Below are 17475 nucleotides of genomic sequence, written 5' to 3' on the forward strand. Positions count from 1 at the left end.
AAATTTGACTTAGCAGAAGTATGTAACATGTTTGACAGACAATAACTTTATCCAATAATGACATTCCTATTTTTTTATCTGAAAAAAGAAACACACACAAGAAACCTTCGAAATGGTAAATCAGAGGAAAACTTAGTGATCCAATAATACTGAATGTCATCACTGAAAATATATTTCTACAAAGATTCTCACTAACAATGATAAATTACATCACAACTCCCTAAGCTGACCGATCATATATATGTCAACGATCGCGTTTGTAAAAATATTCTTGAGGTTGGTTGTTTTAAGCATGTTTACACTCTGAATAAAGTTAAGTATCTTCAAAATCTTGGGCTATATTTTCCATCTTTAATAGTTTGTCTGAAAATGCAAAGTTGACTGTTGTATAAAATTTCTATTCAAGTATGTTTTCTCTGATTAACCATGATAAGTATATATAATTTTTCATCATCTCTATATGCAAAGCATGAATAAAATATATGATCCTCTTCACAAGGGTTAAAGAGTTATCAAGACTTACCTCTGGAATGATCTGTCTGACAAGGCTGAACTCTCCCTCCAGAGATGCATCCAGGAGGAGTGCTAAGGGATCAAAGCGAACCCTGATACCCTTGCTCTTGCTCTTCGGATTCTTCAGGATACCTTTGATGCCCTTCACTTGTTTCTTGGTTTGTTCGATGATCGGTGACCGACCAACTTGAGACAGGGCCTTGCTATACTGCTGGTGGCTCATGATGGCATCGTTTCGGTACTTGCTGTTCTGATTATCGGTTTTCTTGTCGGCATCACCAGAGGGTTTGGGTTCAGCCTTGGTGTCCTCAGGAAGGGTTGTGTCTGAGGATTTGTCAGATTCACCTGAAGCTATGGGAGCCAAGGTGATGGATCCAGGTCCTCCTGGGGCAGGTGGTTGCTGCTTGAAGTGCTGTGGCTGATTTGGATCATGGAATCCTTCAGGCTTGGCTTGGGGTTGACTTGGGTCCTGCTGGTAGAAAGGAAGCTTGTTGCGAAGCTCGGCATTCAGGAAAGAGAAGTTCTCATCCTTGCTCTCAGTGTAGGAGAGACGCTTCTTCAGGGGACGTGGCATGTTGTGAATCCTCTTGGGGTCCATATACCGCTGCAAGGTGAGTGTTGGGAACTTGACAGGGCTTGCCGGTCTGTTGGGAGAGATGGGTGCATCTTCAGACTCCTCTGGCAACCCCTGCATGTCGCTGATTGGGAAGAGATCAGAGGTGTGGAAGTTCATTGATCGTCCTGGGTAATAGGGTGGGTTGTGGTAACCTTGCTCAAAGCTTGGCCTGTTGTAGTTGCGTTCATGGGCATTGGGTGGAGGGGCATACATGCCAACGGTGGCCGGAGATCGTTGGTGATGAGGCCGGGTGGAATCCGTGCTTTCAGTAGTGGGAGGAATAGTGGAATCTGGACCATGAGACGAGTTAGCCTGGCCATAAAATGACTTGCTTGGACCTTGGAAAGGGGAACTTGGAGCACTAGAGGATGGGGTAACATTACCATAGTTTGTTAACCTGGTATTTTCATTTCTTGGAGGTGGAGGTGGGCCTTTCTTTCCCGTTGGAGATGGAGGGTGCCTCATGACACCTTGCTGAGCCGGAGGTGGCAGCTGTGTAGAATCAAGGTCAGTGGTGTCCCATGATGAAGAAGAGGGTTGACCACTTGGACTATACATAGGAGACCTGTCGCCAGCAGGACGGTTAAAAAGGTAATTTCCTCGAGGATCATTCTGGGAGAGTGGAAGATTTCTCTGGACTTGCACCCGGAGATCTTTATTATCTTGACTTGGAGAACCTGGCCTGTTTGGCCCAGGCCAACGGTTACCAACACCTTGGTTAGGAGATCCTGCACCTGGCCTGTTGTTTGATGCAAGGTTTCCACTCTGTCTCAGGTGGGAATAGCTAGTAGAGCTCGGTACACTGTCCAGACTAGAGTTCTCTGTCAAAGAGGAAGTCTCACTTCCACTAGCATCAACGTTTCCCTCAGGCTTCCTCTGCCCAGCATCTAGGTGCGTCTGTGAAGGAACCAGAGGAGTTCCTTGAGGTCCTGTGATCGGCACTGATGATCCTGTGCGAGGTTTGAACCCTCCTGGGTGATTAACAATGGATGGCTTTGGAGCAGGAACTGGTTTGTTGCCCGGCACCACAGGCCTCTGTCGATTACCATCACTGCCATTGGTTCCATTGTAAAGGCGGTTTGGACGAGGTGCCAACGGTGGCCTCTGACCAGGATACTGACCACTACTGTCCGACTGAGGGCTGCTCCTGTCATAGTCCTGAGGTCCATCTGGTCGCATCTGACCTACATTGCCATTGGGTAAACTCCTGGTTGTTGCATTGTTGTTGGTATTGTTAGAGGGGGCTGATCTCTGACCGCCGGGAACAGGGGACTGTCGCTGCTGGTTCTGCATTGATCTTTTCTGTCGAAGAAGCTCGGTCAGTTCTTCAATTCTCTTGTCGATAAGGATCACATCACCCTTTCTCTGGCCAAGGACCTTCCTCTGATTTTCTACCAACCTACTCTGTTGTTCATTCTTCTGATTGCGATGCTGTAAAGACACAAACAATAAAGCTACAGGGTAAAAGATGCTTTCCTTTAATATTAAATCTGGAAGAAAAGTGGTTGGAAAAATAGCCTCCTAGACAGGTTATATTCCACTTCACACTGGAAATGAACTTCTCAAAGGAAATTCAAATCTTCAAAACTTCTAATCTTTATTAATTATAATGTTCAATATTTTCACTCTGAATCCATTGTGACTTAGGATTTCATAAAAAGAATAACTTAATCGAGATAAGTATCTGCTACAACATTAAATAGGCATAAGCGATGTTGTGTCTCGCTAACTTGTGAAAGTAACCAGAAATATTGTGATTTGCAAGGGCATGCGACAGAATTGTATCAAAAGTTCATTGCAAAATAACTGGGATGGAATAACACGTCATAAGAGTCTTGCACATAAACATAAATCAAGTTGTTGTCGTAGTTGTTAGTAGTAGTATTATAATCATTTCTTCCAATTATGTACACAAGAAGCGTAGAGGACAAGGGTTGGGTAGATGTGTGATAGAGATGGCCGAACAACATGCGTTATTATTATCATTATCATTATTGTCAATATGTAATAGTAAAATAGAAAACAGCTTGTTCTCACCAAGAGCTCTCTCCGGAGTCTCTCAAGTTCCTGAGAGGCTGCTGAAGACTGCAGTGAGCTTCCTGTGTTTCCTCTCCTGATGTTCTCCAGCTGATGTGTAAGTTGGTCCACCTTGGCCACCGCATTGGCAAGCTCATGCTCTTTCTCCTTGAACATCGATCGCAGGTTCTCAAGTTCAGCTGCTGGAAAGGGAGAGAGAAAAAGACATGTAGAAGAGTATCCAGGGTGAGAAACAGATATGTCTTTGGAAGCCTTTGGGGGATGTCACACAAATACATTTGCAATTGATAGAAAATTTCTGTTGCAAGTTTTGCAATTGACAGATGCATTTTAGCTATAGCAAATCAGTTTACACTGTACACGCCTAATACGAGAAGCAGATCAGCAATCAATTGCAAATTTGTGATGAGACATAAAACTGATTTGCAATTGATCCAAAGTTTCATGCAATACTCCACTATTAACACACGAGGTGAGCAACTGAGCATCATAATGCCTTCCTGGAATACTACAAAGGGAGTTAGACATGTCCAGGTGTTCAGGCAAGCCAGAATCAGACAAACAGAATAGAATTTTATGAAACATAGAATGATTTTTCACCAAATAAGCAACTGAAATCCTTGCATCTGATTGGCTCAGATGAAATTTTCGAGTGAAAATCACTGACAAGATGCTTCATGAAACACGCACTAGAAAATTGATATATCTTTGAAGTGCACAACAAGATATCATCAAAGTTGTTAAGAGATGAAATGCTGTTGTTTTCATAAAGCTCAACCCCCCCCCCCAAAAAAAAAAGACAAGTGACCACAGAAATGAACTGATTGGTAATAGATGGGGTTCCTGAGATGTGATACAAAATAAAAGCATCGGTGTAAGCAACATGGTGGAAAAGGGGGAGAGACTGCATTTCTAGTCACGTTATACCCCAAAGGTACAGATACGGATAGATTTAACTCTTTCATCAAGAGAAAAGGAAAAGAGAGAGGTAGCAATTATGCTCTTATCACAACTGCGTTTGATAATGAAGATTGATGCTACTGCAACAACTACTCCATCAAGAGAGGGGGGGGGGGGTTCCCTTCCTTCTCCACCTCCAACCCCCTGAAGATATCAACAGGGAGTCAGTATCTCATCCCTTGCTATCTAGCTACTGCTTTCCTTGTTTTGTAATTCAAGTGCTCCATCAATAGAGCTTGCAAAATTCAGAACTTATGCCACAGCCGCATCGGCGAAACAAAATCCAGAGAGAGCAAAGCTATTACGCTATTTCTGATGATATACCATTGGTCTGCTTGGAGTTGGCATCGTTAGTCACAACCATGAGAGCAATAGAGGAATGTTTCATCAAAAGACTTGTTTGATATGTTATCCAACTATTTCGGTTTAATCCGACAGTTACAGTAGTAGAACAATACCTCTCAGCCAATCAAAATCAAGATAGGTTGTCAGATACAATTTTTTGATCAGACAAAAAAATGTTGATGAAACAATTCCCGGACCGACCAAAGTTACTTTGTTATTTCCGATGATATGGCAGCAGTCGGTTTGGAATCAGTTTCTTTGGTGTGACTGTAGCGTTAATCACACATACTGCATAGCACAGCACGGTCTAGGGTTTCCTAATAATGCAGACACTCTAGAAGGGGCAATACACCTCGTGAAGGATGTTTCCCCTCAAGGTGTGATGACATAGGATGGAAGGAACTACAACATATCCAAGGGGTGGGGGGTGGTGAGAGAGAGAGATGAAGGGGGTGGACTGTGGAGAGTGAGAAGTAGCGAAAGAGAGATGGAGTGAGAGGGGAAGAGAGACAGACAGACAGAGAAGGGGACAGGTAATACACCTCGTGAAGGATGTTTCCCCTCAAGGTGTGATGACATAGGATGGAAGGAACTACGACATATCGGGGAGGAAGGGGGGTGAGTATGTGATATTAAGGCAGTGAAGAGCAGAAAAGAGAATCAACACATGAAATAAAAAAGAATAAGGAGGCTGTATGCATGAGTAGGCATGAAGATGATGATAGTGGCGTTAGTCATCTTAAAGGACAAGTCCACCCCAACAAAAAATCATTTGCATAAAAAAGAGAAAAATCAAACAGGCATAATGCTGAAACTTTCATCAAAATCAGATGAAAACTATATAGTACAGGCATTTTGAAGTTTTGCTTAATTTCACAAAATACTTCTATTCACATCCCGGTCAGGATGTAAATGAGGAAACTGATGACATTATCCACTCACTATTTTTTTTTTACTTCATTATATTTTGTGGTTGAAAGAAGAGGGTCCTTTTAAAATCTGTAAGAATTGACTTATATTATGCAATCAAAACAATAGAAAACAAAAGAAATATCGAGCGAGGCACATCCTCAAGTCTCTCCTTTGCAAATCACCGAGTTGTGCATATAACTGTTTTGTGAAAAAAAAGGAAAACTTTGAAATGCAATATTTTTCTTCTTTTACATTCGATTTTGATGAAATTTCAGTGTTACGCTTCTTTTACTTTTTTTTCCCATTTTTATTCAAATCAACTTTTATCTCCAGTGGACTTGACCTTTAAAATGAAAATATACAGCAAATCAAATCCCCATGTCTCCGTTCAACTTGGTCAGAGAAGAAAACCATGTGCTGGTGCATTCTGTAACATCTGAAAGAAGCTTCGGTGATAGAATAATGCATGAATCTGCTCAATTGGATTTCTAACCCGGGATCTACGTCTCGATCGCATTGAAGCTGTGAGCTGTGATTTCTTGGTAAACCAATGCACTCCCTTTCAATACCCAATCACAGAAGTAAAGCCAGCACAAATTGCCTTTCAAAGTCCCATTCTTTTCTTGCTAATCACATTCTTTTTCATTCATAGGAATGTAAGAAATTGATCCTTGTACTTGCCAAGCCCTTATTAAATCTTCAATTTGGTATGTAAATGGAGGTATTTCTTAGATGTTAACTTACCAATAAAATATGTTATCTTTAAAGATAAATGCCAGTTGTGGTAACGATCTCAAAATGACTTTTTACAGAATCCAATATAATGACCACCCAAGTGTCTGTTTGTATGAATAAAACATATGTGCCAAAGGATTCTGGGAGAAATTGTGTAATTGAGAAATCTGATAAATAAGCACGGATTTGGGCACTTCCGTCAGGTCTTTATTCCAGCAATAATGATATACACTGTCCCATATGTGCCTATCTGTGTTGGTGATCTTCCGTGTGATCGTTTTTCAGCTTAGATTTTATGATTTCACAAAGTTTAGTTTATGGTATGTAACTGTACCAGATCTAGATCCATGATGATATAGTAATACTCACCCTTGGTTAAACAGACTTTCTCACGAAATAAATGTTTTACTGCAACTACTTTCATTTAGCTTTAATACAAACTCAATATGAAACAAGTGGAATGCCTCTGGCCGTCTCACCTGCATCACGCAGTTCAATATAGCAGCAGTGCTGACTTTGAATACTACTCTAACTCGCACAAGATGTTCAGTGATACATGGTTACTCTTATGTCCACTTTTTATGAACTACACCAATAAACTTACAGAGATATGATGGTTATTCACCAAAAAACCCCAACATGGCCAAAGTTCATTGACCTTACATGACCTTTGACCATGATCATGTGACGTGAAACTCAAACAGGATATTCAGTGATACTTGATTACTCTTATGTACAAGTTTCATGAATCAGATCCATAAACTTTCAAAGTTATGATGGTAAATCAACAGATACACCCAATTCGGCCAAAGTTCATTGACCTTTGACCTTGGTCATGTGACCTGAAATGTGCACAGGATGTTCAGTGATACTTGATTACTCTAATGTCCAAGTTTAATGAACTAGCCCAATAAACTTCCAAAGTTATGATGGTAATTCAACAGATACCCCCGATTCGGCCAAAGTTCATTGACCCTAATGACCTTTGACCTTAATCATGAGACCTGAAACTTGCACAAAATTTTCAGTGATGCTTGATTACTATTATGTCCAAGTTTCATGAATCAGATCCATAAATTTTCAAAGTTATGATGGGAATTCAACAGATATCTCCAATTCGGCCAAAGTTCATTGACCCTAAATGACCTTTGACCTTGGTCATGTGACGTGAAACTCATGCAGGATGTTCAGTGATACTTGATTAACCTTATGTCCAAGTTTCATGAACTAGGTCCATATATTTTCTAAGTTATGATGACATTTCAAAAACTTAACCACAGGTTAAGATTTCGATGTTGATTCCTCCAACATGGTCTAAGTTCATTGACCCTAAATGACCTTTGACCTTGGTCATGTGACATGAAACTCTAATAGGATGTTCAGTAATACTTGATTAACCTTATGGCCAAGTTTCATGAACTAGGTCCATATACTTTCTAAGTTATGATGTCATTTCAAAAACTTAACCTCAGGTTAAGATTTGATGTTGACGCCGCCGCCGCCGCCGCCGTCGGAAAAGCGGCGCCTATAGTCTCACTTTGCTTCGCAGGTGAGACAAAAAACATTAACTACACTATCTACTGGAAAGGGTTTAAGAGTACTTTTCATTTCAATAAGACAAAGCTCAAATAAAAAAAAAGATTTTATAATATTGCTTACTGAGAGAAATTTTTTGTTCCGAAAGAAAAACTTTGATATAGGTATGATATATTGATTTAAGAATACATTCTTTCGAAGTCATTGACTCTCTCCCCAATTTTGTCAGTATTATGTGGCATGCTTTCTCTTAGCCTGAGGGTAATACGACAAAATCTTTAATCAAAGGTATCTCATTTTAAGATTCGAAGATAGCTAAAATAGGATGCAATCAAATTTCTTACATTAGAATTACAAATCAATATCAGGGTTTCAAGCTTTTCAAGATAACAAACTTCCCTGATTTTTCCCTGATAAATATTCAAACACTTTTCCAATTTCGCATGTTTTCTAAGTTGTTGCACTGAATTACATGTATTTTCAGTATAAAAACAATAATGTAAAAACACATGCATGCTATGGCCTCTCTTCTCCCCCCATCCAGCCATCCACCATACCCCATAACCACCATAACCAGTCATTCAATGGATGTTGTTTTGATAAGCAACAAAATATAAGAGTCTGACTGACTACCGTGCTTTCGAATTTTGGGTCGATCAAAATTCCCGGACTTTTCCCTCATTTGAGGCATTTTTCCCTGATTTGAGGTATTTTTTTTCAAATTCCCTGATTTTTCCCTGACTGGAAAAAAGTAAAATTATTTTCCCTGATGGGCTGGGAACCCTGAATATGGAAACCAAAAACAAAACTCTGGGATAACGTTCAATCGATTTTGATGTATAACATATTACTGTGAATAATGTGTATTAAAATGATATGAAGTGTTCAACTTACAAAGATTGGTGTTGGTGACCTTGGCGGTGTCTGCCTGACCTTGCATTGCCCTCAGCTTCTGTAGCTTCATCTCTTGTTGTTCAACTTTGTCTCTTAGCCTTCTCAACCGCTCGTTCTCAATCGCAACTTGCTGCAAGAACAATAACAACAACAAAAACACATTCAATCACATGTTTCATAAAGCTGTGCGTAAGTTAAGAGCCACTTTACGAACAACTGGTGAACCTTTCTTACGCGCTAAATGAACATTTAATGATGTATATCATTTACCACAAAAAAGATCACACATGTTCGTAAAGTCACTCTTAACTTGTTCAGCTTTATGAAACGGCCCCCAGGACAGTCACGAGACTGTCTGCTGTTATTACTACAGTTTGAGAGCAAAAGTTTGTTGCACAGAGTTTTAGCAAGATGAGGTTATCCCGAGTAGTTCACTGTAGGTCTGAGCATTCTTACTGAAGGCAACACTGGTATAGACGGGAAAGAAGGAAGGTTTTCGAAAACGGACAAAGATAAATGAATAAATACAAATACAAAACCAGACTGAAATCAAGTAAAATAAAAAGTGAAGGATAACATGAAAACAAAAAAAATGAAAATCATAATAAAACTGAGCAGCAAAAATAATATTGAATTTAGGGAAAGAAAGGGAAAGCTTTTACAGAACATGGTTAAATCAAATTAGTCTCATGAGAATGATGGATTATTGTGGAAAAACTTCAGACGGCGATATTTTTAGAAGAGATGGGAGGCTAAAAAAGGTGACAAAATTATGACTGGGGATTATCCCTCGAAGGTATTTCCTCACGAAATAGCCATTGATATATGAATGGCAGAAATAGGTTAAGTATGCACAGACGCATGTAGATTTATTACCTTCTTGTCTTTATCACAATCACTGCACTGCAGTATTACAGTACAAAATTTCCTGTCACTTTTATTACAAATAGAGTACGGTTATCAAAGGATAACTAAAAATCAACAAAGTTTCATCATTTCATGGGATTCCATCAAGGAGTATAATTTCTGAGTACAATATCTAAGCCTGCAACAATTATGGAATGCATCTGACAACTGCATGTTTCTTCTAATATTTAATGGCTAGTGTTCATCATCATAATTTTAATCTGTTTATAATACATGTATGCTACATTTGTATTGAATTCAGTATGTATCACTACATGTACATCTCCCACTGTAACATTAATTCTGACAACAAATTCAATACGTCACATATTCAGATAGTCCATTTTAATATTTTTGTTAAATTATCCATCAAGTGGGAGAAATAATGATCATGAAATATAAACTTGAAATGGTATAAAAGAAATTTCAGTTAACTAATTTTATTGATAAACTGATAAACATGTAAAATATAGATAATTCTTTCATTTCGAATTGTATCAAAATTACAGGTCTTCTTTGGTACCTGATATTCCCTAGTGTAATCATGAGACACCAATGGGTGTTGTTCAGGTTCTATTGCATGCTATGAATTCTACACACTAACTGAATGACCCAACATCAATCCTGGATCTAATACCACACCACAGGGACCACACCCTACCCTAAACCTAAACCTGAACTTGACATAAAACTCTATTGCAAACCTAACCCTATCCAAGGAGTTACTTGCCAGGCCAACCCTTCCGACTTTCCCTAATCTCTGACAAAAAATAGCTCGGGGTAATTGTCGCAGGAGCAAATGAAATGTAACTGTTGTACATGCACCTTCAATGGACCATATATACATGTAACATGCCTTCATCAAGAATAGCCAAGGTCATTATTATGGACCAGCTTAATGATGCATGACTCATTCATTGTTTGTTTACTAGTCATCGCCACATCTTGTCCAGATGACCAATTAAGAAACCCTAATGCTGCAGCCACAGCAACGAAACCGACTCCAAACCGACCGATGGAATGCCATAGGTAATAACGTTTATAAATTTGGTCAGACTGGAGTTAGTTTCGTCAGTGTGACAGTGGTGTTAGAGATTATGGTGTTTGAACAGGTTTATACAAACACATGTACAACAGCACATCTCAAACTCTCAAAGGACGCCTGACACATGCTGTGCAAATTTATTAGAAAGCTTTTTCCTCACAGGAAATACTATTTATATTTGAAATTGTTTATGCACTAAAATACATATTCTCAACCTGCATCTATTATTTCAAGAATTGCTGCAATAAAACTAACATATATAGTTTTATTGCAGCAATTCTTGAAATGAATTGCTGCAATAATTTTCATGTTAAAGGATTGCTACGATTATTTTTAATTACTTTTCATAAGGAAGGCGTGGGTTACCTACATCAGTCATCTCAAATGCGTACGCACAAAATAGGAGTATGCAAAGTATCTAAAACTTTAATGTTGAAACGTCTTTCTGGCCCTAATTCATTCTGTTTCTTGCTATGCTTATAATTGGTCCCTTAGCAAGGCCATACACCTTTGTATCCAAATCCAATTGTGGATGGCCATGCTAGACTACATTCAAAATAACAAAATCCATATTCCTCTGTTTTTGTTTGATTTTGCTTCAAATAAGAAAAAAGACAAAATTCTAAGCACAGGCAAGCTGGAAATAATTAAAAGCCTTGCCATTGATTAAAATAATTGAATTAATGCCTTGCTGCATTTCAAGATGAAGTCAACCATAGTTACAAATATGATCTTGTGACGCACAAAGACAATATGGTGGACACAAATTAATCATCAAAATCACAAACATGCGCACGCTGGAAGTTTGTCAGAAAAACTAATTCATTAAGGAGAGTAATATAAAAACCCACAAATTCTCTATCTTTCAAATCATGGAGACATATCTCAGGAGAAGAATCTTTATAATAGTTTGATCAAGAATGGACACGGGGAAAAAAAATAAATACATTTTGAGACCTGAAATTTGATGTGACCGTAAGACAGAAGAACTAGATATAAACACATCTCTGCAACAAACAGTCTTCAAATAATCCATTGAGTTATAAAACTGAATCAGCACGTGCCATTTATCCCAGACACCACACCTAACATTCCCCAGACAGAAATATGGGCAAATCTTACTTTCAACAGCATCATGCTGAGGCCGGTGAGATTGAGGTGTTTTACTATTTCATATTCGGTGCATACAAATGTGGCTGGGGTGGCGGCAAAGGGGGCACCTTTCCCCTTTTAAGGACCTCTTTTTATTCCCCCCGTTTTCATTTGCTTGTAAATTTTGTGTGAAAAGTTACCACTTGTAGGACCCTGGCCTGGATACCTATGTACATCAGATACAAAAATCCGAGTCAAATTCATCTTCATTACTTTAACAGCAGAGGAAAATTCACAGAATTTATAACATTTTAGCTCACATTACATGTAGCTTTGGTAGACTAAGTTTCCATACCATTATAATAATCATTTCTGATTTCAAGCTATGTACGTTCAATCTAATGTGAGAAGCCCGCCAGAAACATGCCACTTTCGCTATGCCACTCTTGATATAACATATAACATATAACAGCAAGTTATAAAAGAGTTCATACAAATGCTTTCACAATTTTATATCGTTCTAGCATCTCTAAATTATCCTTAAAAACTATATTGCTGGTATTTATGTTCTTTATTCACTTGAGTTCAAACTGGCATTTTGAAATTCCATTCAGTTAAGAGTATTTCATTTCGAATTTTTCATTCCTGTCTTAATTTGTTTCACCTCATTCACTTCTACATCAGTATGGGATACTCTTGGAAATGAGGAAATCAAAATGATGCATATTGTATTTCTTGTTTTTGTTGATTGACATCACAGGGATAAAAGTTGCAAATATGGAAATGAACTATCTATCCTTGGACTTATAAATAACCAGCAGAACTCAGTAAATTTCTCCAAATATCATATCTTTCTGAAGTTTGAATTATATAGTCACACACAAAAATAATTTTTAGAACAATTAATAATCTCATGTAAATCTGATAATCACTTAAAAGCATCTTCTGCAGCCGACATAAAAATATTAAAGAAAACATACCTATTGAATTCAACATCAACTGACCAGATTGATAGTTTTCACTCTATTCATAATTTTATGTTTATTTACCAATGATGATTACTCAATATTTTTTCTTGGGATAAAACTGCTACACAGCAAACAACCATCCATCTACATTGCACAAACTACAAATTCTTATACACTCTATCATATGTAGGTATCCATTTTTAAAGGTCAGAAATAATTCCTGAAATATTCCATATAATTGCTTGTAACTTAACCCAGCACCACGCCATTTTCACCTGTATTTGTATGTAAGCAACACAGGCTTCATAGCCTAATCCAATTTGTGAAACGAGATATGCTTTTTGCTGGCGAGACGTAAATACTGTGCACTGACGCAGATCTGAATTATTTAAATTTTCAAACGATATACTTGAGCAGTTCTATTGATAGATCTACACTGTAAAAAATGAAGTGCTAATTTAGCACTTACAGTGCTTGTATAGTGACTGCACTACGAGTGTTGATTTTCTAGTTCAAATTTAAACTAGAAAATCAGCACTCGTAGTGCAGTCACTATACAAACATTGTAGGTGCTAAATTAGCACTTCATTTTTTACAGTGTACATGCAGAGACAATGGGTATTTTCAAGTTTGGTGTTGACCTCTTGGTGTTGGTGTTAAAGTCAATTTTAATGCCAACATAGCATCATACATAAAATGCAGCTGGTATAGGGACGGATTTCACTAGGTGTTGAGATGTCAAGAATGTGATCTGGGTAATATTTATAAACTCAGAATAGGTATGGAGCTAGGGGAAGCAAACCAAAATTGTGCTTTTAACACCAACACCGAACTTGAAGTGCACAAAGAGGCAACAAATATCCATTCCCAATCTAAAGCCCTTTGGCTATTAAAAGCAACATTATGGCCAACCAAAATTTAGCTATGAAATCATGAATGCCATATGACTGACAATTTCTAAAATATAATTTTTTTTTCGCCAGGTTAAGAGGTGATTCAGCTTTGACCAGGGCCAACTTATAACTGAAAAGGGAAAGGGTACAAGCCTCTGCCCGCCCTAAATCCACGAAGTGCGGTTATTGAATTGAAGGTTTTATTATCATTTCATTGCAACCAGTGGCTGAATTGAGAAAGATTTACAAAGTAAAAACATAATATATAAACATAAACAGTGAAATATTTGATGTAAATCATAACCGCAACAACATTGAAAATAAATAAAAAAATTTGAAAGAAATGTCCAATAACCAATTAATACTCCAGTAAAATTTTGAGACATGATAAACCAATGAGTATGAAGTTATATATAGTTTTACTTGAAGTTGAAATTGTTGGTATAAAGAATAGTGTTTTAAGAAATAAATTGCAAAAATTTGAATATCGTGTAGAAAGTTATGGAAACAAGTGGAATGCCTCTGGCCATCTCACCTGCATCACGCGGTTCAATATAGCAGCAGTGCTGACTTTGAATACTACTCTAACTCGCACAAGATGTTCTGTGATACATGTCCACTTTTTATGAACGAGACCAATAAACTTACAGAGATATGATGGTTATTCAACAAAAAACCTCAACATGGCCAAAGTTCATTGACCTTACATGACCTTTGACCTTGATCATGTGACCTGAAACTCGCACAGGATGTTCAGTGATACTTGATTACTCTTATGTACAAGTTTCATGAATCAGATCCATAAACTTTCAAAGTTTTGATGGTAATTCAACAGATACCCCCGATTCGGCCAAAGTTCATTGACCCTAAATGACCTTTGACCTTAATCATGAGACCTGAAACTTGCACAAAATATTCAGTGATGCTTGATTACTATTATGTCCAAGTTTCATGAATCAGATCCATAAACTTTTAAAGTTATGATGGGAATTCAACAGATATCCCCAATTCGGCCAAAGTTCATTGACCCTAAATGACCTTTGACCTTGGTCATGTGATGTGAAACTCATGCAGGATGTTCAGTGATACTTGATTAACCTTATGTGTAAGTTTCATGAACTAGGTCCATATATTTTCTAAGTTATGATGACATTTCAAAAACTTAACCTCAGGTTAAGATTTTGAAGTTGATTCCTCCAACATGGTCTAAGTTCATTGACCCTAAATGACCTTTGACCTTGGTCATGTGACATGAAACTTTAATAGGATGTTCAGTAATACTTGATTAACCTTATGGCCAAGTTTCATGAACTAGGTCCATATACTTTCTAAGTTATGATGTCATTTCAAAAACTTAACCTCAGGTTAAGATTTGATGTTGACGCCGCCGCCGCCGCCGTCGGAAAAGCGGCGCCTATAGTCTCACTCTGCTTCGCAGGTGAGACAAAAACTGCAAAAATAAAGGTTTCACGGAGTGCATATTTGAGTAGCCTTGTATTCTCGAAAAATTCTAGCAATTTAACATAATTAGATGAATTCAAAAATATATGAAAATAATGCATCAACAGTTTAAAAACTTAAAAAAACTCAAATGTACATCCAAATTTATGAAAGAAGTTTATATTAAGAAAAAATTAGGCTTGATTGGGATGCATGGTGAAGATTCATTATAAACTCATGATGGGGAGTTTCGGCCACACCAAATTTCTGGGACTGTGAGAAGCCTAAATGCTGGTAATGTGAAATACTTGAGTTAGGGAGATTTGGGCCCGCCAAAATCATGAGGAAGATCAGAAAATGACTATTAAAAAAGAGGAAGATGGAAAAAATTTTATGAGTAAAGGGAAGAGGTAAATTGGAAAGGATGAGAAAGTAGAGGATGGAGTTGAGAGATGGGGAGGGGAATGGAAGAAAGAAAGAAAATGAAAATCTTATAATCACTTTCATGACCATGATCCAGACCCCCCCCCCCCCACAATTTCTGTTCAGGATGAAATGTGAATGGGAATGTTAAGGTGAGAGAAAGGAGAGAAAAAAAAGAAATGGGGGAAAGAAAAGTAGTCTGCGGGCACAGACCCTGATTGAAACTATGATCAACGAGTGGGTCTTCACACAAGACTAGCACACAGAAAAACTAACTGTTTCAATTTCTTCAGAACACAAGTCATCGCAGGCTGTGCAATGCATTCAGTCCCCTTAACTTCAGTGAAAGGTTTGGAAAGCAGACTAGAGAAAAGACTATAAATATCTCTACAATTATATTCTCTCTTCCAATCTCTAATATGACACAAGACACATCTCGTATTGATTTTTCTCTCCTCGGTGCAACCAGCCGTGGGGGTCCTTACACATTTTACAGGAAATTGCAATATTCATATTTTCTGACAACGAGACAAGGCCATCGGCAATACGAACTGACTGTATTAAGCATGTGTAATGATAAGAACTCAAAACCTTTGAATTTATGAGCTAGAAGGGATAATAAATGAACTTTTAGAAAGCAAGAAATGAAAAAAAATCTTTCAGCACTTTGCATGCATACATGTACCATTAATGTTATAGCATTGCTGCTGTGCTCTAATCTTTAATCTCTGATTTAATCTTTACTTTTCTTCTTTTCATCTAAATGTATAGAAATCATCTTGACTTTTATTGACTATTGAAACAGAAAACATAAGTTATTAGAGCTCAAATGTATCTATCTAAATCTCAAGTTCACGGATCAGGGTGTACCCTGTAGGAATCTCCTTCATCTCAAGACCCCAGGAGCATTTCAGGTAACAAGTAGCAAATAAAAATCACTGATTATTGTTACAAGCTACTGAAATCCTTGCATCTGATTGGCCGAGAGCAAATTTATCAGTGAAAATCACAGACAAGATGCTTCGTGAAACACTCCCGCATCACCCATTACAAGAATGCCAGGATACATCAAGTCAAGATACCTCAAGGACTTAACATCTAATCGATCAAGGAGGCAGATTAGAGAGGGGTATGGATTATTAAATCAAATTTCTTATCAGCATTTCCTATCATCTCTTTAATCTTTAGACATATGCCGATTAAAGTATTAACTTAAATGCCCACTCAAGAGTGACATGTCATAGTAGTAAAGGGTACTTGGAGAAAGACTGAGGTCAGGGCTGAGAATGAGAGAAAGAGGGAAAGGACAGAATTTACAAGAAAATGTGTACTACCATACCTTTCCATCAGGACTAAAATATAAAAATAATCAACTACAAACTATTTTCAGGGGAAATATTGAGTAATTTATACATTAAAATACAAAAGAAATGGTGAGTGAATGGCATCATCGATTCTCTCATTTGCTTATCACTTTAATGTGCACATAATCGTGTGATGTAGAATATTAAATCTTTAAACTGTAACTGTCTTATTTTACATCCGATTTTGATAAAATTTCGGTGTTATGCTGGTTTCATTTTCCGACATGCATTTCTATTCAAATCAACTTTCTGCCCTAGAAAGACTTGTCCTATAAACATCCTATAATTAGTACGTGTATGACTGAAAAATAAGATCGATTGATTGATTAATTCAGATCAACTTAGATCAATAACAAATATTATACAGATTGGGAACAGGTGTACATGTAGATCCTATGGTTTTACAGATGCCTTTCTTGGTGTCCTCAGAATGCACTTGACCAATGACCACATGTGGAGTGGTCAAGGCTGATTGATGCATGCTTGTACTGTAGTTGCACATAAGGTCACATAAATTATTGGAATGACCAGTAGTGACCATAGACTTCAAAGAAGTCAGCAATGCTTACTACATGAGGCTGAAAAATCAGCTGAAAATCTATCAAATCAATCACTCCAATTCTGCATTTGGGACTGACTTGGAAATTTCATGACAAATCAGCAAATAGAAGAGGCAAGTTTTCAAGATAATTGAATTTCTTAGGCAGCCCATATATTTATCAATTTATTTATTCATTTATTGGAATATGTTTATTCAGGTATAAAAGATCAGCAAAAAGCCGTTTTGCATCAATGA

The 17475-nt window shown here is 37.6% G+C and overlaps 1 protein-coding gene across 3 annotated transcripts in view; it reads right to left on the minus strand.

The window, feature by feature from the left end:
- LOC121418397 (apoptosis-stimulating of p53 protein 1-like) overlaps positions 1-17475 on the minus strand; it is a 39938-nt gene that overhangs the window by 3067 nt on the left and 19396 nt on the right. For 2 of the 3 annotated variants that reach the window (XM_041612239.1, XM_041612238.1), the window contains exons 3-5: positions 8549-8678; positions 3167-3348; positions 524-2560 (exon numbers count right to left, since the gene is read on the minus strand). In XM_041612239.1, coding sequence (XP_041468173.1) covers positions 524-2560; positions 3167-3348; positions 8549-8678 — 2349 coding nt within the window. The remainder of the gene's footprint in view (positions 1-523; positions 2561-3166; positions 3349-8548; positions 8679-17475) is intronic. The other variant, XM_041612240.1, reaches the window with a different exon arrangement.

Source organism: Lytechinus variegatus, chromosome 7, assembly GCF_018143015.1.
Source record: "Lytechinus variegatus isolate NC3 chromosome 7, Lvar_3.0, whole genome shotgun sequence".
Taxonomy (NCBI): domain Eukaryota; kingdom Metazoa; phylum Echinodermata; class Echinoidea; order Temnopleuroida; family Toxopneustidae; genus Lytechinus; species Lytechinus variegatus.